Source organism: Amia ocellicauda, chromosome 8, assembly GCF_036373705.1.
Source record: "Amia ocellicauda isolate fAmiCal2 chromosome 8, fAmiCal2.hap1, whole genome shotgun sequence".
Classification (NCBI taxonomy): Eukaryota; Metazoa; Chordata; class Actinopteri; order Amiiformes; family Amiidae; genus Amia; species Amia ocellicauda.
This window is the reverse complement of record NC_089857.1, coordinates 37,145,879-37,173,657: the sequence shown is the minus strand read 5'-3', so window position 1 is coordinate 37,173,657 and position 27,779 is coordinate 37,145,879. Positions and strand designations below refer to the sequence as shown.

The window sequence follows — 27,779 nt, the reverse complement described above, 5'->3', positions numbered from 1 at the left end:
AAGTATTTCTTGCCCTGTTATATGAATGAAAGATTTATTTCTTAACTGTGAGGAGGTAGGGGACAGTGAAATCATTTAATAAGGAGTGGGTTTTCAGTCTATCTATATCAATGTACAAGACCACTTATGTAAATTATTTCACTCCTAGATCAGCTTAGAAAATGAAACCCTCTTTAATGTGATGAAGTGACTGAAGAGCAGGCTCACATTCCTACAAAACCTTTACATCTAAGAATGCATTATTTTGGATAATAATACCCTGACACTGTGTATCTAGGGACAGACTGAAGGAGAGCAGGATATAAACACATAGACACTCTACAGAGGGGGTATGAAACGGAGAATTATTATAGCTTTTTACAAATGACATTAGAACAAAGAGCACCCATCTTAGGACAATACAAAAAACAATGTTCTAGTACAGTTAAGTGCCTCTTACATTTGTGCATTTAAAAGATAAAGCCCTTATGAATGTGATTTCAAGTGTTTATTCTAAGCAATTAAACATTTTCCTGCAGTGTTATTCAGTCCATAGCAGGATTTAAGATTATCATTTCCAGGAGAGAGTAACAATGTCTGGTCCAAATTGCAGTTATTCATTGTTAAAATTCAACAACGAATGTTATAGAGCAGCAAAGACCTTGTATAATATTGTTATAATATTCCTGAAGTTTCTTATTTCTATCTCTAGCATGAAAGACACACTTGGTAAACACAAATGCAACATGGTGCTGTATGTAAAGCATTTACTATGAGTTACAAATGAAGAGCCAACAAATGTCACCCGTGTGGGTTTTAACACTTGTTGAGAAATTCTGCGATAGATTCCTTATGTAATTTACCCATCTGTGGTCTCTTCATATTTTTTCCTCAGTTTAAATTTGGATTCTCAGTTTGTGTTTCCTCCTTTTTTCCCTGTTCTGTCTCACGATTCTTAGCAATGATATGATCATTTCCAGGAATCAGACCCACAGTGCCAACTTTTTACTGAAGAATATGACAGTTTTGCCTATGAGAACATTCTGTACCCTTAAAATGACAAAATTGGTAAACATTAATTTCCATATATTGACTTAGATAAATTACACTATTTGATATTAGTGTTATAACCATTTTTGTTATGGTTGTTTCCCTTCCCTGTAAAATAAGTAAAACATTATTTTGCAGATTTTTCAGGGTGACTTTCTTATACATATTGCTGTATAACTGAATATAAAATAAAATGGATCACCATACAGTGAACTAGAAAGTCCCATCAAGGCTAATCATATCCTTCTTAAAATATTACAAGGAAGTTTAGTTAATTTGGCTGGTGGTGGATCTAACTATCTGTACCTCCAAATGTTTATAACCATTGCCACAAGTAACAGTAATTGTATAAATTGCACAGCAGAATTTGAGGAAATCAAAGTTATACTAGGCCTTGCAATTAAAGATTTATACAAAAAATACAGAATCAGAGAGTTCTATATATTCAGGTAGTCACTTTAGCAGTACCAAGAACACACAACTGACTTAATTGTGGTGTTCTCAATTCTCAATTCTCAATATTTATGTATAGCCAAACCCAGCAATCAGCTGCTCATGCCTCTGAAATAATTTTTACTGCCCAGACCGTAGATGTTGCATAGTATAAAGCAGTGGTTTTCAAACCGGTCCTGGAGTACCCCCTGCCCTGGTGGTTTTTGTTCCAACTGAGGTCTTAATTGATTAATTGAATCCTTAATTGACCTAACAAAGCAATATACCATTCAATTAAGTAATTAAGACCTAGGTTGGAACATAAACCAGCAGGGCAGGGGCTACTCCAGGACCGGTTTGAAAACCCATAGTATAAAGCATTCTAACACTTTGAATCAGCTAAATGCCAATTGCATTCAGAAACTTATGTACCAAACTTTGAGGAAGAATCCAACATACCTTTCACAAGCTCGGACGGTCCATGCAGCTATTATCCACAGTGAGATGCTGAAAACCAGCAACACAGTTCCGGGACATATGGTCATTAAGGTCTTCATTACAAAACGGGTATTAAAGTTGATTTTGTTTAGTGCTCCAATGCTTCGTGATGAGGCATCGGTAAAAAGTTTGCTGTGCAACAGCATTACTCTGGCAATGAGATACAGTCTGAGGAACATTGGTATTGATAATATAATATCCACATCAGCCACCGCTGTGGAGGGGGTGTAGGAAAAGGCAAGGCGTGCTGTCCAGGTGAAGGTATAGTTCCCAGGAATTGGATGAATAGCGCACACTAAGATCTCCAAGCAGATAAAGAAAATGCGCTCATACGTCATGGCTATTCTCCAGTCGTCTGCACCATTGTCCACCATGAACAACTGAAAAAATAGAGAGAAATGAATTGATCATTTGAAAATGTTCCCCAACAGAATAACGCATTAAACCCATGAAACGGATATTTATTATAGACATCATCAATATGGCAAAAACATTGATGTTCATAGCAAGGTCAAGTCCAGTCCTAAATCCCCAAAACACACGATGTGAAATTAAATAAAAGGGTCTAGTTTTTATGATGAACAATTAAATTGGGTTTCACACCACTTAAGCTGCTACTGCTATTTAAAAACATTTATACTTTTAAGCTCACAGAAATTAAACATCCAGTGCACAGTGATGCCTTATTAACAGCAGGAAATATAAGTTAGGTAAATGAGGAAAATAGCAGACCAGAATCCAAAATCATGCCAGTATTTAAAACTCAAGAGATTCCTGTTTATCAGCTTTTTTCCCTTGTTTAAAGATTGAAATATTGCTGCGCTTAAGATTTTCATTACGCATTTCACAGGCGGTGTTTTGATGCAGAAGTGTTGGGTTAGATGCTAGTAGATCTTGAATTAGTGAAAGACCTCCTTTTATATGATTAGTTTCTCATTAGTTCCCTGACATCATATTCCTACATTCTATTCTGGACACAGACAAAAGCAACCAGATATTGCGATTAAGGCATTCAAGACGTATTTTTAAACAAACACAAAAAACAGGAACATCACATTTTGTCTTTAATATAAACAAACACCAACACTGTATTTAATATTTATTTTTTTAACTCAAGGCTTGTGTATCGTATTAACAAATGCCAAGAGAATCCATTGGGTACAGTCAGCTCAGAGGCCCCTGAATTTATTACATGCTTCTACCTAACTCTTAACCTATATATGCTCCAGACTGCAATATGGAAAGGCACAGTAAACAAAGTGTTTGAGGAATGCTATTGATTATTCTTGCCTATTCAAAACTGGGTAAAATATTTGAAGTTATGACCAAAGATTACCCTTGTCAGATCGAAGTCTGTGACAATACTCACTCAGAGATTACAAAATATCTAGAGACCAATAGAGAGCTATAGAGAGCTATACAACATGCATTTCTGAACAGAAGGAACTGGAAAGTAATTACAGGGATCACAGGGAAATATGAGCAGGGCTGCCCCATTAAATACCAAATGTCCTGCCAATTACAAATGATCAGAAGTAGTACATACGTTGGGATGATCACTTCTTTAAGGTTACATTTTATTTCAGTGCATCCAGACAAAGTGCCTCTAATATAGGAAGTCTGATAACATGAACAAGTAAGTCTTAATTTGAAAAGAAAAATAATTGTTTACATTAAAATATGTAGATTAAAAGACTCAGTTAATAGTTACATATTACAGAATAAACATATATTGCAAAAGGATGTTCTGAAGTAGATATTTGCCTTTAACTGCAATAGCAACACTAGAACAAGCCAGTGAGAAGCACATCAAATTACAATGCATCCACAAATAGCTCCAAAGACAAAAATCTGTTATCTTATCCAACACCAAAACTGTTGAAAAGGGAAACTGGGTGTTATCTAAAAGTTAAAACAGTACATTAGGTAAAAATCTGTAATTTAGTTTGGGGAATAATTTGCCCTAGGAAAAGCTTTTAGTAGTACCATGATAAGCTATAATTAGCTTTTTGAGATAAGAATCTATCCCAAACACTCCGTAAGTAAGGAAGCACTGAACAAGAAAACAGGTTTCCCTTATTTTCCAGTTAACTGCTTGTTTTTAATCTGTGATGTAAACTCTGTGAGGCTGGCTACAATACTCAAAGCAATCTAAAAAAGATGGTCTATGATTCCTTACTTTTTTATTAATTAAACCATTTAAACAAAGGAAAGGAAAAACACATGGAATTGATGATGGTCAACAATACACTTGAAAGTACTTTCATGCTTGCAAACACAATACAAAAATGTCAGGCTGATTGGCAAATTAGGCGTGTTTCTCAAGGGATAACTATCCCAAATTAACTTAGGAATTGGTCTGGAACACAACATCACAAATTATGCCAATATGCAGAGCGGCTGTATTAAAAAGGTTTTGTTGTATAAGATGGATTACTTGCAAAGGGAAAGCCCTTTTATTCAGAGGACAGTTTGGCATCCGAAGCCTGTAGGCTAAAGAATCTCCTTCATGTTGAGCCAGTGAACCTCACAGAATACAAGTGTTTGTGGTCACAGCTGTCTCCGTAAATCTTTGTTCTTCCTTTCAATTCAAAGAGGTCTTCTGCACAGAGTATACAAATTTAAAAAACAGAAAACATCTCAATGGGATGATATCATGTAGCTAATTAAAAGCAAACAAACAAACATACATACATACATACATACATACATATATACATACTGTGACACCGTGTGGGGTTGGACACGGCGTCTGGGCTCTGAAGGTGGGGTTCAGGGAACAATGAGGCACTGATGTGGGGAAATAAGTGCGTATTTATTTCTACACAGTAAGCTGTGATCAAATAAACAAACATACAAAACAGCAAATAAACACCTATCTCCTCTTGAGCCTAAACACATAAACAGATCCCTAACTACACATGTAACTAATATAACACAAACAGGACAAAACACTCTGGCAAACAATCAAAGTCCGTAATCCAATTTGTAGTAGTTGAAATCCCCAAAAACGTCCACGTCTTGCTATGATTTCTCTGTTACTGTTCACTTCACTCTCCTCTCCACATCAAAGCTATCCTCCTGCCTCGCCTCAACAGGAAGCCTGTTGCTTCTTGTTTTATCAAGATGGGGAGCCAATCCTGGAGGGAACAGCAGGTCAGCAATTTCCTTCCCCCAGGGTCAGGGCAGGGGGAGGTGGAGCCCCTGGAGCAGCTAACAGGATACCCAGCCATGGACCAAGGGCAGAGGGACCCAGGAAGGCCGAGAGAACAAACTGGGCGAGGAGTGGCAGAAGTTGGGGATGCGGCAGAACCTCCCCACAGCTGCTGCGGAGGGTCCTCTGGCCCCAACAGCATCTCTTTCAGGCTGTAGTCTGGAGCATTGGTTTTCCCCCAAACGAGCTCTGCAGAGTCATTTTGCTCTTCTTCTGCACCACTCACTTCTCAATTCTGGTAAGGGTATTTGATCCTCCCACACCAGCTCTAGCAGAACAACTGGTTCCGGCACTGCTGGCTACTCTTCTTCCTCCCTGTCAAGCTCTTGGAGGAGCAATTCTTCCTCCCAGTAGAGCTCTGGGAGAAGCAACTCTTCCTCCCAGTCGAGCTCAGACAGCACCGGTTGTCCCTCTTTCTCAGGTTCCGGAAGTGTCACCAGCTCCTCCACCTTCAGGCTCTGAGACATCAGAGGCCCTGCTCCCTCAGTCGCGGGGAAGAACAGCAGCTCCTTTCTCTCCAGCACTGGGCATTTCAGCGTCTCTCCACTCTCCCTCTCAGAGGACAGTAGCAGCACTTACTTCTCATGCTTGGTGGGCTGCAGTAATTCTTCCTCCTTCTGCATGGGGTGTGTCACTGGCTTCTCCCTTTCTAGCTCGGTTTTCCCACACTGGCTCCTCCTCCTTGGGCTCTGAGGATGTCAGTGGCTCCTCCTTTGTCACCGCTGTCTCCCTCTTCATTTTGAGAAACCCCTGCAGGTCAGTGTGGATCTCCTGCTGGAACACAGGTGTGCTTGGGTCGCCGCAAGGTATTATTTCAGCAGGGCTTCCATGGTTTGCGTTCCTTTAAGTTTGTTATTATTTTGCTTCCTAAAACTTTACGCCTGCCGACATTCTCCACCAAATGTGACACTGTGTGGGGTTTTCGCTTCCTGTTTTATCGAGGAGGGAGTAAGTCCCGGAGGGAATGGTAGGTCAGGTGTTTCCAAAAGCAATTTCCCTTCCCCGGGGAGGTACAGGGCAGTTTGGGGTGGTTTCCCCCCACACCACCCAGCACGTCATCACAGTACATAAACGGCAAAGAGACTTCCCTCTCCTCTAATTGCTATTAAGACTCTTTAGTACATGATTTCCATAAGCTATCATATGTCTAGCTGTATTTTCAGGTCCTGTTTCTTGCAAAAATGTTGCCAGATAATGCAATGTATTTTTTGCAAATGGAGTCATATTAATCAGTGGTATGGAAGCAGTGCACCTCTGGATACCCTCAAGTGCATATTTAAAGATGCTAGCACTAGAACTAAAGTAGGAAAATGTTGCCAAAACATGGCACAGTTGGAAGAGATGTGTTGGGCCTGGACACATGACGGATATTGCGCTTCAGTCATCTGTTCCCAACAAGATCTAAAAAATGAATTCAGTATTTGTCTACACACAAAATTTAATTAGTTTCCTATAGAATCATGACAGACAACAAGTCTTCATGGAAATGAATGGAAGGCTAAGACCATGCATCAGATTTGCCAAAAGTCCACCTCTCTGAAAACAATATTGAAACAATATATGAATATGTTATAATGTTAAATTAAATATTTTGTAGTGTTTTAAATATACTGGAAATTGGTTGGTATAAAAAACTGCTGTAATAATACCAGATCTTGTTTCTTTGGTACTCTGTTTCTTTGAAATGAATGCAAAATGTAACTGCTTTCTGTTATTTATGCAAAAGGAAGCTTTCCAGTGTGCTATGTTAACTGCTCCCTGCTTTGTATTATCAATAAAATGTATTCTGTAACTGTGTGTACCAGGTGTTGTTATGAAATGCATCAACTCTAACTAAATAAAGTAGGTTGCATATCTACAAGATATCTGACAAGATGAATATGTGATGGATACTATAATGTAGTTAAGCTGCATATTTACATGCATTATTTTAATTAATCTGTTAGGTTTGCTAAGGCTATCCAGTAAAGAATAAAGGCCACAATCAATACCAAATTAAATTTGTACCACCATTTGCTGAATATAATGAATATACTGAAATATGAAACTGGCAGAAAACCTTTGTTATCAATGCAGTAAGGTTTAATGTTAAAGCACTTTCATTTTGTGAAGATGACCACAAGGAAGTGGAGATCTGGACCAAAACAAAACTGCCCTGGTAAAGCAATAGGCTAGCCTAAATTGGCCTTAAAACCTAGATGTATTATTTATCTAAAATCTGTATCATGAAATGTATTGTTTGTGATTTTCTCTTTTTCTTTTTGGTAATACATCAAATGCTTCCAGTCCAAGGACCAGATTAAAACAAAACTTCAACCCACCTGCAAATGGAAAATGCCAAATGAGTCACTTGATGGCAGCATACCATTTGTTAGAGGATTCTTTCTATTAAATGGAAAACTGCCATCAAGTATTGGTTTTGGAATTTGTCATCTGGGCCCGAGACAAATTTCACTATGAAGGAGGAGTAAAAATGTGATACTGCTTTAGTGAAAATGTTCTTTGTGTTAGCTCCTCGTTCCAACAAATTTGTCCTGGTCAGCCATTACATTGCACAAAAATCACAAGTGTAATAATGTAGCAATGCAGTGGTTACATTATATTACATCATTATAATAAACTGAAAATCCCTACTGTAGTTAACATGTTTACTGGCAATGCGAAGTAATCAATATTCAGGGAATACTTTGTGTTTATTCACAAAAACACTGTTAATGTAACCACTATTGCCACATTGTTAAAATAATGGGTTTGTATTACAATAAGGGTTGTTATAATGGCCTGGGAAAGTTAATGTAATACAGGGTCTATACTCATTGTACAGCCTAAACATTTATGATAAAGTACCGTGCTGAGTTTTATTAAACTCATTAAAACAAGACATATGAACAAACATATTTAGTTCATTAATATTCATAACAGTCGACAACAAAAACTCATAGAGCTAAAACACAAGGTAGTAAATGCAGGATACACTTTAATCCTTCCTGCAATTTAGAATACTTTAAGTACAACTCGAATGGTCCTGGCAGCTTGATGACTGAGGGATAATCACTGTAGGCCTGCTTCTAGTGTAGATGTCTGAGGTGAAAAATATCAAATTTGTAATAATCATTCTAATATCTTACTTAATCATTCGTAAACCCAATCTAATCTAAGTACCAAAAAAAATAATCTTGGCTTTTTATTATGCATGATAATTCCAAGACCAATACTATAGCTGAAAAGTTATTAGGAACTAAATGGAGCAGCAACTGAAAGACACCATGTGCTCCACACAGATCAAATGTTGCAGCAGTTGAATATGGCTCATACAAACCCATAAAGATATCCATATACAACCTCTGCATGAGAGACTATAAAAACACACCCTCAAGTTAATTTCAGGAAGCAACTGCAACCAACATAGAACAATTACTGTAAGATTAAATGTAAGAGGAGTGTGAATAATTAAAGAAAATGATTTGCCTTCATCTCGAAAAATATTATATTCCAACTCATATATTATCTGTTTAGAGACGAAGGCAAAGCATTTTCGTTAACTTGTCACGTTCCTCTTTCATTTAATCAAAACATGTATTGTTCCAAATCATACACTGCATGCTAACATGTAGTAATCAAAGTAACCCTTTTCAACTGGTCCCCTTAGTCTCCAGATATCAATAAAATTGAATATTTATGGGAAATTTAGGGCAACAGCACTGAGAAACAAAAAGTATTCTTCAATAGTAGAACAATAAAGATTGGAAGTTTAATAATTGACCAACTTGCTCTATACATTCTATATTAATATTGTTATTATTATTATTATTATTATTATTGCTCGTAGTTTTAATAGCAGTAGTAGTAATATTCATAGTAATAGTAATAGTAGTTTCACTAGCAGTAATTTAACAGATGCTTTCATCCAACATGACTTGCATGTTTATACAGTGAATCAAATTAAGGTATAAGAAAAGGCAGGAATGACCTGATGTTTACAGCATTCCTGCCTTTTGGTGACTCTTTAAGACACATCTGCTTAGAATCTAAGGTGTTAACACATTGTGCTGTCCACCTGCTTGCATGCAGACCATTCCTCCTGGAGGCAAGAGAAGAGAAAGTTTGAGCCCAAGATTCCTACTGATGTCTCCAAGAGTTGAATATATGTATTTTTATGTATTATTATTTTGTATGTAAGCACTCACTTATGGTGTGATCTTTGAGAGACCTGTTTGAGGTAAATAAGACATCCATAATCCAATTAAGCAAATAAATGAACAAAGAACACGTTCTGGTATGATGTAAAATTAAAGTTTAAAGCTGCATTTCATCCACATGCCTACCCTAAATGAACTAAGGGATTTTTCATATTTATACTACAACTGTGGTTCCATACATCGCCATTCCTTTGCCAAACAAATGAAATCCCTGTGATACAGTAGGAAAAAATGAAGAAGGCGTAGACCACAGGTCGCGCCAGTGAACAATATCTGCCAACATGTGCTTCTGACTTGCCGCCAACTACACAGCTGAAGTCAGGGATCAGTGATTATTTTCCAGAGCTTTTCCACCCCCTTAGGTGGCGGGCAATAATATCATCACTACCAACAAGAAAGTGATCCTTCTGCTGTGTGTGATCAACAGCTGCTATAAGGAGCTTCTCAAGTCTGGAGTCAGCTACAATCTATGGATGATTGCTAAACTATAGATTTAAGCTGCTTAGTCGCGTTGTCATTGAAGTTCATTGGCATAGACTTTAGTGAATGTATAGCTAACCTCACAGTGATGTTCTCTTGCAAAAATCAGATTTATATATATGTTTTTATTAAATAATAACATTTTAATTATAACTTATGTCTCATAGAATATCTGTTTTCCTCTTAGGAATAATATATTACCAATTCACTTACAATGAGTCTGCTTATATGTACAGCTACTTTACCTGTTTCCTGTTTAGAGGATACCACAATAAAAACAAATCTTTGTTTTCTTTCTTATGTTTTTAATTCCTTCTAGGATACCTGAATGGTATAAAATTGGTATAAGGAAATAGTTTAAATTATTAGGTCAACATGAATTGCTAACCTCACCTTATACAATAAATGACATTTAAAAGAGCATAGAGTCACCATCACCCCATACATCTTTTTTAGTAACTCTCTTAAGAAAAATAATACTTTGCAGCTGGTTTCAGAAAACTCAATATGTTTAATGGACTACAACTCAATATTTAATATGTGTAATGTGGAGATTGGAACATATATCTTGTCACTGTAAGAAATCCTTCAATCTCATTAGTAAATGGGGTGGAGAGGTTTATCTCAATTAGAGATTAATGTAATGTTTTATTTATGATATCAAAGCTTTCCACTCAGGAGCTGCTTAGCTAAGTAAATCTCATCTTACGTAATATTTCAGCCAGCAGTTAAGGGTTTATTGAAAGCTACACATTTTAATTTTGATGTCTTGGAAAAACAGTGGGCCTGAATAGCAATTTTATTTTGCTTACTTGCATTATTGAATTACACTTACACTAAATGAACGTAGTATTGGATTGACTTGTCTTCCTTATTTTGTAATGGTTTTACAATTTGCTTTTACTGCAGAAATGTGGTATATTACCAGCCCGAGTGTCAATATGGGACAGAGGAGATTCAAAACACGCACCAGCCTGTAAACCTGTATCAGCAAATAAAGGAGAAGTGAACCGATATCAGCAAAACACAGTTCAATGGCTTTATACACCGTTTAATGATTTTGCTGTAATTATGTTAGGCAACAACTGTTTTCTCCGCCTCTCTTATTCCACGTATAGGACATTTTAACAATACTGAACAACTATTGATATAAAATGATAATCACCAGATCAGATACTTAATGTGTTTGTCCTTAGAAGTACTGGGTTGTTCAATGAAAACATTCAGAAGTCTCCTGTCATCAAGAGCTACCTGACACCAGTCTGAAGGATCAAGTTGTAGACAGATTTCACTCTACAAAACATGGAGTATGTTCTGTAGTTACATTAGATGGGATATAAAACATAAAGAGGTAAGGCTTAAGTTTCAGTATGTATGAAATGTCTCATGCTGGTCCTAATACCATATATAAATTTGATATATTATATGTAAGATGGAATGGATAAGATCATTCTTAAAAGTGCTAAAACATTTCAACAGAGGCTCGACCGAGTCTCTGTGAAATAAATGGACTGTAAACCATGTTAGGTAGACCATTCTAGTTCAACAAGGAATTACATATGTTGTACTTATGTATTTTATTTTATTTTATTTTATTTTCTGATAGTCAGATTAAAAAGTATTATTTCTGTATATATATATATAAAAAACAGAAGAATTTGGTTTTAAATGATGTATCTGTATGTTTTTATTATTTATTTTCTGCACATAATTAGGAGGCCCTTTCCCAAAATAAACCCTAAACCCTTTTAAAAACAAGACATTACAAGAAATCTGTATTTTGTCAACAAAAAAAAGCAAACGTGCAGTACATATATTCTGTTCAATTGCCCAAAGCGTATTTCTACTTAACAGATGTATTTTCCTCAGATGGTTCAATCCAGGACTCGGGAGGATGAAGAAATCAGTCTGAAGACAGATGTGATTGTCTTTTTTTTTTATTTGGATAATTACTGAAGTGTTGAGAAGACAGTTTTGTGTAATTGGCTGTTTACTTTATCTTGTTCTTTCAAATACTAATTTTCTACTCAAGTCCCATGCTGACATTCATAAATGAAACGCATGAAGAAAAATAGCTTGAAATGCCACAGACTTAAAATCTGTTTTAAGAGAATAATACAGTTTTAAGGATAGATTGGACTCTCTTTCAAGCTCATGTTTCTGATTAATTTGCCTTTATCACAGTTACTTGACCCACTATTGATTGTTTTATCATATATTTGTGGAATTCTTGGAGGAATGCAACATTTTTAAATGGATATTAAATGCCTTTCAATTAGGCCCGCTTCCCTTATTGAGACAGAAATGAAGAAACCTAGCAGTCAAGCAGTCAACCTCACAGACAACCCACACACCAAACAACACAATTCTATCAAGCATTAAATTCATGTAATTATTTATTTAACCTTTTTCATAAAACACAAGTAGTTATATAGGGTATATAACTACTAACACACATGTGAAAATGCCTTGTATCAGTCATATCTTCTAATCTGTTACAATATTAATTTTGTCTTTCGCTAGTCATGCCAAAAGAAACTAATGTATGTCATCGGTATCACTAGGACCACTTCCTATTGTGTGCAAAATCGAATAATCTGTGTATAGTAAATTTCAGTAATCCTGTTTAAATTATAATTTAATGCCTATAAAATGTCACTTTTGTAATGAAATAATGACTGAATGAATAATGATATAATGACTAATAGTGATTGCAGTTTCACACTGTTTTTCTTTCCATCCTCAGTGCTAATTCTATTCTTCCCTTGGTGACATCAATACAAGTGACAAACTTCTCATGGCATAGACAAAATTGTTCCAGAACACTGCACTGTATGGAGCCACCAATGAGTGACGTCTTAAGCCTCAACAAGTGTTATTATATGTTGGGAGAGCTAGCTATCAGAATTATCGAAATTATGGACAGGCCATCAAATATATAATGAAAATGGAAACTAATATCTGGCTTTACTGATAGAAAATATTATTTCTGTCTTCACATGCCAGTACTGAAAATATCAGTGGACAGATTTACAAATTACTGCTTCAGTCCTATTTATATGAGGACTAAAGAATCTGCAGAGAGCTTCGAGTGGGAGATAACATTTCCAGTCTTATCTCTACAACCAAATTCATTATGGATTTTACTTATATCTGTGGATCTCCAGAATTGAAGAACCAGAGGAGAGGAACAGCACACATGACAGTAAAATCACATACTTTTTTTGGTTCAGTTCTACTGCAGACCAAGGCTATTAATATATTATAAATAAATAAAGTACACTACGCTTTGCAAAAAAACTAAAAACTAGTGAAAGTACAATAAATTATGAATGGATTAATGAACGGTGTAAGGCTTTTTTCAATTTAGAGAGGCACGTGTGTTTTGTTGGGGATGCACTGAAAACACCTTGATTGCACTAATATATACACTTTTGTAAATAAATTTTTCTCTTGCAAAATGGTGTGTTAAACATGAGAAATTACAAAAGTGTTTTCTGTCCTGTACAATACTGGACTTCCATGGTACTCCTGTTGATTTACGGTTTTCTTTCTTATTATTATCAATATTATTATTTTGAGTTTAGCACATTGTCATCTATTAGTTTGAACGTAATACTTTAAAAACAAAAACTACAGCTATTGCTATAATCACATAACCAATATCTTCCTTACAAGCATGAATCATTTTGGAATTTTAAAGTTGTGTTTTGTGTAACTTGTAGTTTTCCCTTGCTTAATAAAAGAACAACCTCTACAGGAATCTCAGTGGACATTAATCCTAATGCCACCACCACTTCTGAAATAGCAGCAGTGTATTCACCTTTCCCCTAAATGTAGCCTATATGCCATTCAACCACACAGACTTAAGAATAGAAAAGCAAACAGGAATTTCGTGACAGATACACATCTCAAATTCTCAATCCTCATCAGTTTAAACATGTCAAAAATATGCATCTCCGGCAAAAAGGTAGTTCTTACAGAGTCACTGTCTACTTTAAAACAAAAAAGCGTGGTCTATGGGACTGTTATGTGATGAGGAAACTGCTAGATTGCTTCCAAGTTGTGCCAAAACGTTGATATTGGCGGAAGGCCCAAACAGAGGACTAAATTGGCATCCATTGATAAAATCTGATTGTGACATTTAGACTGCTGCTGAGGAGGCAGCTGGTACCTGGCCAGAAGAAGCGAGACCATTGTCAAAGTAAGAAGACACTTCAATGTACTGATCTGAAGGTTAGTCAATGCAAAAATAATCATGTGCAATAGCTTGTGTGAGGAACCATAATATATAAAAATATGATTGTAATAGAGGGGATTAGTAGGAATTATAATGCAGAAGCTTGAGAAAGGAGCTGTAGCTGTAGATGGTAAAATAACAACCTCAACAGTAAAACACACGAGTTAAATTGTAAATAGAGACAAAACATGGTGAGACTTAGGAATTTAAGTTAGTTTGCAGCATGAAACCATTAATAATAATTATAGTAATAATAATAATAATAATAATAATAATAATAATAATAATAATAATAATAAAAGCTAGAAAATACATGTAAAAAGTCAACATGTGAGTGACTACTAAGATTTGATTTTCCTTTATGTAACAATTAACTAATTTACTTTAGCACTGCACATGTATACTATGGTGGTGTATGAGCATTCAGTAGAGAACTGATGGAAATTTAACATGAAACTAAAACCATGGCTTACAGCTTGGGTTATTAGTTGTATTCTGTGTAGTCTACTTTAAATGCAAATCTCAAAATTCGAGATTTACACTAACCACTTGTGACAATAAATAACCATCACATTCTTGGCACCAACCCTCTCATTTCATGACAATTCGAGGGTCTTTGATATATCTGAGGTCCTGATCAAATCAAAACTTCTGCCTACCTATCAATTACAAATTACCTTGCCAATACATATTGGCACAGGACACTGAATTGCACATCACAAAACCAGCCCAGTTCATCAGAAAAACATGCCTTGTTAACACTAAAGTTGGCACCCAATACATGCCTATGGGTTGCTCATATCTTTTCATCAGTACTTCATTCACCTGGTCCACCATTTATACTCTTTGTACCCTGATTGTACCCTCTTTGTACTCTGATGTGTGTTTTCACTTTCACTGCTAGTTCTAACACGCTTTAACTAATCTACCTAATTCATTATCGTGGAATATGAACAATCACCTTCACAGCTCAAAGCTTTGATTTCTCAATTTGTACAGAATTTGTTTGGGATCTATACACTGGATCTAAATCGCTGGTAAATCTGTACATTGAAATATGGATTTAGCCAAACATACCATACAAATTTAATCACAATAACATTCCATATAATATTTTCATTGATATTGTGCCACAACTATATGCTTTTATCTACAGCTTTAGATCAAACTGAAGATACAGGTTACAGCCCTATAAACTGATTTAGGTCCAGACCAAAATCAACACAGTGACCCAAATGACAATTTAAATACTTGATGGCAGCTTGATGGCATACTTATTTGGCAAAGAGTGTTCTTTTTAATTAGTATAAAATATGCAAATGTGAACATACTACAACCTCAGTAGATTTGAAACAATGTAATCTTGATCAAAGCTCTTTATATCTGTTAGCCTCATTTTACCTCAATATAAATATGGATCAGCTGTGTTGAATTTGCATTGGGACCGTTTTGTTTTCATACACAAATATATTTGAGCACTGATCAATAATTAGTAAAATTTATTTAAACATAGCTGAACTAGGTGAGTTCAGGTGTCCTCAGGAGTTCAATACACACTCATGTGCTGAAACATGATTTTTTTACCGTATAAATAAAAGCACCACAATTGCCAGTGGGTCTTAAATTTGAGGAAGCTCACCCAGATTTGACCCAACATCCAAGATGGCCTGACATCTACTATAAAAAAAACTATTTTACTGTTAATGTTACTTAACATACTCAATGGACATTCTACCAGGCTGACGTTAGGACAACCAGTAAATCACAACAGTTGATTCCTTCTGCTCACAAATTGTACTGAACCAAGGCAGGTGAATAAGTGTTGCCAACTTGGATAACAAATAAGTAAGTGGCATCAAGAGAGCTATGGTTGCCTGACTGACACTTTGAAGGAAGTTGTATTACTGCCAGAAAATTATGTTTTCATTTAGGCATTTAAGGCTTTCTCAGTTGGGAACCCTGTTCATTATGGATATGGATTTCTGTTTCTATTTTTTTGGTCTGCAGATATGGGGTTTTCTCAGTGTCTCATTACATCCTCCCACAGGTCAGACCAGGCTTGTCCCCGAGCTGCACAACAGAGCAAATCCTATTCCTGATGGAGTTACCTTGTTGGGTTGGCAAGGATACACACTCAGCATTCAGCATACATACCTCAGTAACTCACCTAAAAGGGGGGTTCGATCTGTTGCACTACCCATTGTAACAAAGCCACTGCTCCATGTCCGATGTGAGACTGGAACATGGAATTCAATACACATACACTACCAATATGGCAAAAGAGACCAATGAATGTCTTAATGTCTTTAACAGTGGTTTGAAGCTTCTATCAGTTTCACAATCATTTATATCAATACATACATACAGACATAAACACACACACATACACACATACACATAAACAGACCTCATACTTTGAAATCACCTGGAACAAGCTATCACAATTCCACTGACTTTAATTATATATCAAAGACATTCTGACAAGTGTACCTATCTTATGCAGACATGTACCACCTAGGCTGCATTTTCAAAAGATATTTGCTTCTCTACAGAATAAAAGGTTTAAAAAAATGCGACTGAACAACTGCAACTGAATCCAAGTGCTTTGCAACTGAGTTACCTCTGCCTTTGCCTCATTAAGTTAGACAATTCACAGCAGTGCAGCCAAGGGTTGCAAGAACAAATTCATGTCTCAACATGTCTGGCATGGAGCTGTATTTACTGTATAGGATCAGGTTTTGATATTCAGCAATGGCAAATAACATGCAACACTTGTAAATGTATTTACAAATCTAACAAAAACAAGCGTTTAAAAAATATAAAAGTTATCAAATTTTGGGAGCAAAAACTAAAAACCATAGGGTTAACCAGTCCCATTGCTAAGTAAAGTTCTATACCAAACATTTTCAATAGAGAAGAGCTTTCACTGAACAAGATGAACCCCCTCTGGCTAGATTTCGGAAGTCAATGCTGCAGAAATATGCCAAAAAAAGTAAAATGAGAGGTGTCTGAAGAGGGCAAACTGCAAGGGAAATAGAATAGTCTGAACCTCTTATATCACATCCCCAGTCATGAGAAACAAATATAATGTTATCTGTTTATTAAATTTACAACAATAATCATCATCATAACTTTTGTTATTATTATTATTATTATTATTATTATTATTATTATTATTATTATTATTATTATTGTTATTATTATTATGTGTAATACATATTATTTTCAGGATTTTCATCTTTATTTTACACATTGAATTCCCTGAGAACTGTTTGTGGACCAGGCCTAGGCAATGGCCCATTATATACTATGAAAATAATCAAAAATTCTTGAAGTGTCCTGTGTTGGTACTGCATTTCTACCAGCAATTACTTTTCTATTCCCTTTCTAGGGGTGCATGTGTACATTCAATTAAATGTAAGTTGGCTGTAAAGTCTGTATTGTGGACAATATGATACTTTCATACCGCAAACAGCCGGGCTGACGTGTGAAAACATTTGGGAACAACTGCATACTCCCAGAGAGAAAACATTTGATATGGTGAAGGACATTACCATTCGTGATTAGGCGAATACCCTAGAATGCTTCATTAGACTACACAGAACAGCTCCTGTTGTTCAGCTGTCCTTTCTTTACAGTTATCAATCAACCTTCTTGTCAATCCTATTAATATTTTGAATATTATTTTTAATTTGAGGAATTTGTCTGCTTATGGATTGAAAAGATTGAAGAAAATAACTTGTATCCAAATTGTAGGGCTGTGCTGTAATTGAGTATGTACTTCTACTTATTCAATGGTGGGTCACAATATTGATTTAATCTGGCCACAAATCTTTTTCTGCAACTGAAAAACTTAACAAATACAGCTCCATGTAATGTTCCAAGCCATGCTTTTGTATTACTACAACTATTTTTATTTAACATTGATTTTTATACTAAGATCACATTTTAAAAAACAAAGAGATGAACTGAGCTTATTTATTTATTAATTTATTTAGAAACACAAGTCCTGACAAAACCTTCTCCCCTCCACCTCTAGGGAAAGCTCCTTCCTACACACTGCAGTTCCATCAGATAGAGAAACACCATGTACTATAGTTGTCTAGCTGTACTGTACTGTATTTTTGTTATATATCATGTCCCAAATGGATCTAAGACTTCAGCAGAAGGCACTGTGTATGGAAAGCAATGAGGTAACTGAACAATTATTACATTATATAAATTAATTAAGGCACATCTCTTCTGTACATTAAAACGTTTTGGTTTTTTTTCAAAATGACATTTTCCTATTATTGTAATTAATTTAAACATGCCCCTAAAATAAATAAATAAATAAAAACATCACAAACTTAAAGCGAGGGATGTTTCAAAGCTTTTTTCCTCCAGAGAAAGTTTGCACTCAATTCTTAGAAGTGGTTAAAGAAGTGAAAAGCTGAATCTAGCAAGAGATAATAGAGTTGTCAATCATATTAATGAAAGTAATATTTTTCAGAAACAGATCTGGAATTGTTTTAAAAATGAAAATGTTTAACATTTGTACACTATAGAAATAAGCTTTAAATGTTATTTTATTCCTGCTTCCTAAAGTTTTATTGTCGCTATCAAGTCGTAAATTAAAATAATCTCATATACCAACTTTCTCTGTTAAAGTGTTCAATTGTCATACACAGAGTAATAATATGTGTACAGTAAATACTTATTTATAGGTAAATATATATCGAAATCAAGGATGACTGCTGGGGATCGTCACTGAAAGAGTGCATTGTAGCATATTGTATTTTAATCGATTTAATCTATAAAACGCCATGTATTCAATTAATGAAGAAAAGAGAAGTGCTTCATAGAACTTCGAATAAAATAACCGAAGCATGATATCGAGTCAGTGTGTTAATTTAGGCCTGGATCATTATTGTTTCAATCTGGTAGAAAGGCTTGGATGGATTGCTCAAACACTGGTAATCTGGTGCCTACAGTGGCAGAGAGCGAAAGCGGAATATCTGATTTGCTGGTTAATTTGAAGCTATAGCTTGATTTGGGTTCAGTTTTGTATATACAAACATTGTGAGCCATAAGCATCATTGTCTTGTGTGGGTGTCTTTTCCCATTAAAGTGCAGGGATGCTGCAGGGGACCTAATGGTTTTCTGTTTGAACCACTACATTGTTGAACTGGGAATATATTTTGCCAAACTGCTGAATGCTTTATTGAAATTATTTTAAAATCCAGAGGTGAGGTAACATTAAATGACCGCATGATGGTAACTGATTTCTACACAACAATTTAATTTTAACTATTAACAGTGATGAAATTTTAAATATTTAGCAGCAACCATTTCAATTAGTGAATTTCCAATGTTCTCAGAATGTTTCATTTTAAATATATAAAAAAGCCCTTTGATGCAAAATTAATGTATTTCCTGACTAAATCTAATAAAATAAATATTTTGAATTTGTTATTATTATTTTTTTTTGGTTATTCACTTATTTTTTTAGGAGGGCTTTGGAAAATAGCATATTACAAAAACTAAATTAACAATTAGACATTTTAAAATATATACTGATATACTGACTTTTGAAACCATAAAGGCTTTAAATGCTTCAACTTTGAGTCAGATTGTGTAGGAGCTCTGTAGTAAGACCATACCCAACACTGACTGACTGACAAATCCCCATTTCAAGCAATAAGCATAAATTGGTTCTAGTGTCACAGTCAGATACCCACTACTACTTAAAGTCCTTGTCAGCATTTGACCTAAACAGTCCTTTTTTCTCCAACCCACATATGTTGGCTCTCAAAACTATTTGGTATAAAACAAAGACTGATAGCAAAAATGAACTAAAAAACATAATGAAATCAGATTTTGTATATGTACTTTCACTCCAAGGATGCAATTGTAAGCAATGTCTCCTTTCACAATGGCGTGATTAAATGGATAAAAAAACATACTGGGGAACATACTGGAAATTAAGCTTAAGGTCATTTTGTATTCATAGCGCTGTTTAATATGACAGCCCAAACAAGGTTAAGAATATTTTCTGTCCTTTCTAATACATTGAATAACAAATAACTAGCTTGACTGAGGCGTCTAAATTGTTCAGCGTACAGCTAATGGCCAAGAACAGGAATGTACATTTGTGTAGTCATAACTAAAATGCATTTACTTTAGGAAAAATAAACTTTGAATTGCATTTAATAATTGATTAGTTTATATAATACTTATGCAATCTATGCCACCTAAGTTTCAGTATGGTCATGTATGTTTTCTACATAATCAGGACACCCCAGTTTATGTAGGCTACATAAGTAAAGACTGACATAAGGGCGAAAAGTATAATTGGTCCTCAAAGCACTTCTTATCTTAGATAATCTTAGATTTGTGTTTTCTCTTTTCTTTGCCAAGCATGAATTGTTATTGTTACTGTATCCTTTTTTATCATACAACTTTATTGTAAACATTCACTGACAACAATATTCATTATGTTTGATTCTTGTTAACACACAATTACCTATATAACAGTTACCAATATTTTTTAATCCTTGTCCTTACATTTTTTATATTGCTTTGTCTAATGCATGGGTGTACAGAGGACTATTTGACACACATCTGTTGTTTGAACCCTTCCTATATACATAGATTGTATATATATATACAATAGATATATATAGATAGATAGATAGATAGATAGATAGATAGATAGATAGATAGATAGATAGACAGACAGACAGATACTCCTCTGTGTTTCTAGTGTAACATTGCAAATCCACTGATTCACATCTAAGGTAAATGTCCTGCTCATTTTATTCCACCTAAATCAATATCAATAAGTAACAGCTCTTGTTAAACATGAATAAGATCAATTCAAGTTTAATTGCTTCAGATTTGCTTGGTGCTGAGAGATGCCCCCAATCACATCACTTCACATATGGAAAGGGTCTCCTTATCTTTCACTAGAAAGAGCTACTTACTAAGAAAACATGAAGAGAGATCAATAAACAGTTATATAAATAACATGTTACTTCAAATACTTATCCAACTGAACATGTGTGGCTATTCATCATTTGATCATCTGTTTAAAAGAAGTCAAATAAAATATATTTCTAAATAGTATTTAATAATTCTGAACAAATTAATAATATAGACATTTTTCTGAGTAGTAGTAAACATACTGTCTATGTGCATGAATGCAAGCTAAAGGGTTCTTGCCTTTGGCAATATATCTACATGCGTAATTGTGAATGACTGAATATATATGCATTGTATCTGTATGACTATATTGCAGTGTGTGTGTGTGTATGATTATCAGAACTATATGACGACCGGATTAGGAAATAGATACCAGACACCAGCCTCGGCACTGAAAAGCATAATATAATTTCCGCATTATATTTGACAACAATATAAAGATCATCACTTATCAATAGCTTGTGTTGCAGCCTTGTTAAAAAGTGATTCCTGTGAAAGTGGCTGTTCCTGCGCAAACAGGCTACTTTGTGTTTTCTATATCTTATAGGACTGGTCGTGCTGTTTTATTTGTTTATGGTTTTTCATGGCTCTTTAAAATTGTGACAATATTTTCTGCAATATTCTAAATATGTTCCCTCAATATATAAGTAACATTATATGTAAAATATATAGATTAATAGAAATGCTTCTCTTTGGACCGTTATTATAGACTCATTCAAATTCAAAAAAGTAAAATTGTTCGTTAAGATTTAGAGGAAACTATTCTTACAAGTACGAAACATGCCTAAAACAAGCCAGCCAGTATAATTCCAGTTAATTTTCTTTCCTTCAGTATTATTCCCATGAATAGTTGCAAACGGCAAATCCAGACAGGCTTGGAGAGCACAAAATGGCACAGACTTGACATGCAAAATGCAATGCAAACCCTAAAGTAAAGACTGTGTCCCTTTACACGAAACAAACAAACAAAACCCAAATAAAACACACAGATTACCTGAATTTCTCTTGCGTGGTACACGATAATCAGACCCAGAAGAATGATCGTGGACAGACTAATAAGGCATTTTAGAGCTAATGAATACAGCGACCCCTGCAATGCAAAATAAAATAAAGTTAATAAAGTAGAAAAGTCCATTTCATATTTGTTTTGGGATGCGTGTAGTCCTTTATTAAGTAGCCCGTGCTCCGTTCAAGATTATCATTACTGCCACATTTTAAGGGAATCAACTCAGAAACTGCAACTATGGCCCATTTTGTATCTGCTGGTTGCAATTGCGACATTTCGGCTGCTTCCCGTGCAAAGGGGAATTGTTACAGTGTGGATACACTATCGCAAAGTCTTTTTATAATGACTTCAAATATGGCTCACTTAATGAAGACCCCCCCAGGTGTCTCTTACCTTTTGATAAGCCCCCCAGGACAGCTCCGTTTCGATAACCATGACAACAATCCCAAACATCCCAAAGATCAGCGCGTAGTCGCTCAGCCGCTTCCTCTTCTCAAACAGGGCTCTCCGGTGCCCCAGCTTGTAACCGATGTTCTGGTTCTTCTTCTTGCTCGACTTGTTGTTTCCACTGCTGCTCCCCGCTCCTCCTCCTCCTGCTCCTGACCCGTAAGGCATCAGGTTGGTCGAGTTGTTTTGCTCCGGCTTGGAGACCACGATCTCCGGCGCGCCCGTGGTCGTGGAGATGGGCTGCAGGGGCTGCGACTCCGAGTCCAACTCGTGGAGGTTTCTGCGGGAGGAGCTCAGGTTGCTCAGCGGCCGCATCACACCGCCGTTGTACCTGCAACTGCTCATGGCTATTTCGGTGAACGGGTTACTTTCCCGGCGGTTGCTGGTAGGGCTGCCCTGCTGCCGACTGTGGCACTGCTGGTACTGGTGATGGTGATGGTGATGATGGTGCTGTCTCGATGAATTGGCATGGCTGGAAGGCGTGAACTCGCTAACGTTGAGCTGACTGCCTGGTCTAGAAGAGGAGACTGGCGACGAAGTGGTCCTGAAGGCTCCAGTTAAGGGGGGCGAAGACCGCAGGAGAACAAGGCTCTCCCCCGCACCATAGGGACAGTTGTTGCATGTGAAGCATGGGTCGTCCTGCTGCTGCTGCTGCTGAAGAAACGGATCTTCCCGACTGAGGCAGTGGTGCTGATGCTGGTAGTGCTGCTGCTGCTGCTGCTGCTGCTGCTCCTGAAAGAAATCGTGCTGGAACTGCAATGGGGTTTCCATGTCAGAGTTGTTAAAGCACCAGGAGGCTTCGCCAGTGCACCCAGCGCAATGCGTGATGGTAGGGATGGGGAAGTCCTGCTGGGGCGAGGTTGGACCCATTTCGGCTCCTGTAGAATCCAGGCAGCGCGTCCGATTGGTCGGTCGGACCAAAACAAGTGGCATGACGTCACCTGCAAAACAGAGGTGAAATGTGGGATTGCGGTGGGGAAGTTCATCCCGGTGGGAATCCTGCAAACTGCTGTAGGGAGCTAGGGAACTCAAAGGTAGGGATCACCGGGTGTTGTTTGCGACGTGCAAGCACCATGTCTGCCAGGGGGAGAAGCGTTTGTGCCAATTTCACGATCATGCTAGTCTACTAGGCTCAGGAACTTTCCGGCAGCGCAACGTGTGCTAATTAGTAATATGTAAATGTCACCAGTATGTTTATATAGTAGTTCCTAATAATAATAATAATAATTATTATTATTATTATTATTATTATTATTATTATTATTATTATTATAAATAATATGTCAAAGCATAATATATTGTAAGTACGACAGTGTCTTATGCTTATGCAATGTTTTATTCCTGTAATTACCGGTGTATTACATTACAACATTTGTACTGCAACATCATGACAAAACGACAATATATTGTGCATATTGTGCTGTTGGGGTGGTGCTTATAATGAGCAATTAAACATTAGAAGGGATTACATTTAAGAATACATGGCTTTCATGGATGCTGTGCAGGCGCTATTATTAAATTAAGTAACTTAATGTTTTAAAAGATATGTAAATCATATGTATGTGGATATTTCCTATAGGCTACAGTTGGTGTCTGCTTCACTGATTATTTGTATTGATGAAGGATGCCCATCAGTGACTGTAGCTCTCACTCACAGTGAGCCACAAACTGGAGTCACCTTGGTTGTCAGAGGGCCAGAGGGCTTGGGAGTGTGTATGCAATCTCAGCATAATGGGGGGCTTTCCTGTCATTGCACACAACTGCTTTCTTTGTCTACCAGTAGGCCTGTGAGACAAATCGCGTTTCTTTATATAAAATTAGGCTATATAACCACAGTCACAAATAACACTAGGCCCATGTTACTGCATAGGTCAGAGCCATGCGTCTGTGCAGTAGGCCTTCTGTGTTTTAAATTAACAACGAGGTTATAATTGATTCATAATAGAAAATAAATAAGTAAACCAGATTATGGTTATTATTTATGCACTTCAAAAACGTAAATCCACAGTTGCAGATATGTTTAGGTTTAGTCCTTGAAAGAGAAAGCTTCAACACTGGAAAACAGTGCATCTGCAGAGCCTATACTGCAAACAGCAACATCATATATAATAATATTAATAATAATACACAATAATACACATGTTGAAGGAGTAAGCATATTTAACAAATACATTATGCAAATTAGGCACCACAGGTTCCCTTAACTACAGTAAATCAATGTATTGATGTGAACATGACAGGAGATTTGCAGTTGCAAGCAGCCAGTAATGCTCCAGAAACAGACTGATTTATTGGGCTGAAGTTGCTTTCCAAAGACCCGAAGATCCGGCTGAAACCGGAGAGCTTTCATTAAGTAATTGCATTTCTTACCTGGATTCAATTTCCTGAAATGCTATTCTGTATCATCTTGAATTTGTTGCCACCTGCTTCTTTGCAATAAATTAAGATTTGCCACGACTCTCCGTGAATAATTTATTCAATGAGAACCATTTCTGTGCATTAAAAAATAGATGATTTGGAAGTCCTTAAAACTTCAGCAACCTGCTTTACGATTGGGTTTGAATACAATGTCAGTTTTCATTTTGCTTGATTTGAATGTTTATTTTACAGAAACATGTTACTGTGATGGAAGTGATGGACTTTCTTCATACTGTAAAGTGTAAACTGATAACGAGTTCAATGTATGTTTCACTGCCACTGTGGGTAAATGTTCACTATTGAGAGGGAGAGAGAGAGAGAGAGAGAGAGAGAGAGAGAGAGAGAGAGAGAGAGAGAGAGACTTATTTGCAGAAGTCCAACATGTTTCAAATGCTTTCTAAACACTAGAGGTCGTAATAATCCACAAGTCTTTTTTATGACTGGTATAGTGTGATGATTGATAAAGGTAATATACTTCAAACACTGAACACGTCTTCATTTATTTATTTATTTTACCGTCTTTGTCACCAGATATGCTTTAATCTAGGTCCGTATGCGAAAAGAAACATTTCACTCGATTCCAGTGTAAAATACGTGCTTTGGGCAACAAAGTGATGGCTCAAATAAACACACATTGAATGATGATTGTCCGTGTCCTAACACTTCAGCGACGGGTTTTGCGTTATGCTATGTGTACCATTTTCTCTTGCTGACGTCATACCGAAATGCAAAGTTGTCACCTTGCGTCCAATTATTTGTGTCACAATGTTTTGATTTGTCTGAGTTTTGCAATGATATTTTATTGTCGTTGTCCTTTCTCACTGTGCCAACGAGATCTCCCACTTTCTGCCACTTGATTAATTTGTAAAGCCAGGAATTAGATAATCTTCAAAATGAATGTTAGACACGGTACTGCCATGCGGTTTGGGGAGTTTCCCCTTTAAATATGATGTACTTGGTGTGCGGCATATATCTATTTATAAATGTAAAAAAGTATGAAGAAAAATAAAAAAGTTATCAAAGTACACATGCAGGGCATAAACAACAACTTAGTTATGCTACATCTATCAGAAGTAAGCACTGAGACCAAACATAAAAGTACCTTATAGTTTTGTAGTTTTTACAAGCAATCTACTAAACTTCTCCACATTGATCAACTCTTAGACACTATTGTCTAATATCGACGCAAGCCTTTATAATATACGACCTGATTCGTCAAATAGGGAGTTTCTGTTATGTTTGTTCCACGGCATGTATCTTACCTATCTTTTTTAATCTGACAGATAAAAATACTGCTGCCACACAAGAAGTAGCCTAGATGTTCATTTTGAATTACTCGTTTGGTAAATATACTACCTCTACCGTACCTGTAAAATACATATGACAAATAAGTGACCTTTCTCGTTAAAGCAGAAGAAAGGCAACAATTATGAATTCAACTCATTTAGCATCTGCGAAACTGGTTGTCATATATTTTACGTATATAAGTAGGTTTCTAAATACATGCACACACATAAGGTGGAGTCTAGCAATGTCCACAAGAACATTGAATATAAGTGACAGGCTTGACTTACACTGGTCCAAATAGCATAAACCATTTTGAAAGTGTAACTTTTATTTAAAAATACATACAAAGACATATAAAACATTGCAATATAAAGAAGCTAAAAATTGTTGAGTTAAATATGGAATCTTAGAATTGTCTTATGGATGTTAAATGGTTAAAATTAGCACAATACAATTTTACAAAAAGATTGTTACGTAGTATGAATAAAAAAGAGAAAGATTGTGACTAACTGCCAGTGTAGGCATTCAGTTTGAAAAGCAGATTCTTGCAATTTCTGAAGTTTTAAGACTAACTTGATTTACATTAAAGGTATTTGGTGAATCACCATATTTATATAAATCTTCAATCAGTTGAATTACTGCAAACATTGCACAGTTGTACACAAATAACATTATTTTGACAACTCCTTACCCATGTTGTGGAAATCAGGGCAGACAGCACGGTTTGTCAGCATCTGGACGTGAGTAAGCGTTTTAGCTCAATCTCTGTGATTTCTGTTTCATACAGCTGAACCAACTAGTTGTTTACCAAAACATATTTATAGCAGACATTGCAAGCTGTCCTTGAGCTTCGAAACCACATACAGCTTTCTAGTGACACTGTGTTCCCCACAAGCTGAACTTTTAAAATGCTCTTATTTATATAAACGTTTTTCAGAAATCAATTTACTGGCACTCGTTGAAAACTTTATGAGGAGTGTCTCCAACAGCATTAGGCTATCTGGGAATCTAAAGCTTAGAATAAAATATTACAAATGATGGGCAACAAAAGTTAATCAGAATACTTCATCATAGGATTGTATATAAATTGGCTTTTGAATGATAGCCAAATGATCACTATAGTATATTAGGCCATGGACATGCTTCTGTGGTCATCAATACTTTGTTTTGAAGCACATTAACTCCGGAACTTGCAGGACTGTTCGTCTCTATTCTTTATGCACAATACATACTTAACAATATAGAGTTCAACTTTTCTAATTTCTTTTGTAATATAATCTAGCACTTAAGGGAGCCTTTTGCGCAGCATTATTTCCTTTAAGTTACTGAGTACACAATTTAAGTTAATTCCCTGTTCTCTTGTAAACTCCACACACTTCCTTCTCTGAGCATTTGTTGGGGGCAACTCCAATATAATGCAAATTAGATCATTATAAGTGAGATAAATGTAAAATAAACATAACAGTGCAGAGTTAGGTAAAAAAACATAATCCAATTAATATAAACTAAGGAAAATCCTACCATGTTTGAGTTTGCCTGTATATATCACAATATAACCTAATAAAC

The 27,779-nt window shown here is 36.0% G+C and overlaps 1 protein-coding gene across 1 annotated transcript in view; it reads right to left on the bottom strand.

Annotated features, from left to right (window-relative positions):
* The window catches only part of kcnn2 (potassium calcium-activated channel subfamily N member 2), a 54,955-nt gene extending 27,962 nt beyond the window's left edge, over positions 1-26,993 (bottom strand). Inside the window, exons 1-4 of the mRNA XM_066711287.1 lie at positions 26,905-26,993; positions 22,455-23,449; positions 22,050-22,145; positions 1,921-2,339 (exon numbers count right to left, since the gene is read on the bottom strand). Coding sequence (XP_066567384.1) covers positions 1,921-2,339; positions 22,050-22,145; positions 22,455-23,449; positions 26,905-26,947 — 1,553 coding nt within the window. The 5' untranslated portion in view covers positions 26,948-26,993. The remainder of the gene's footprint in view (positions 1-1,920; positions 2,340-22,049; positions 22,146-22,454; positions 23,450-26,904) is intronic.
* Positions 26,994-27,779: the final 786 nt, after the last annotated feature.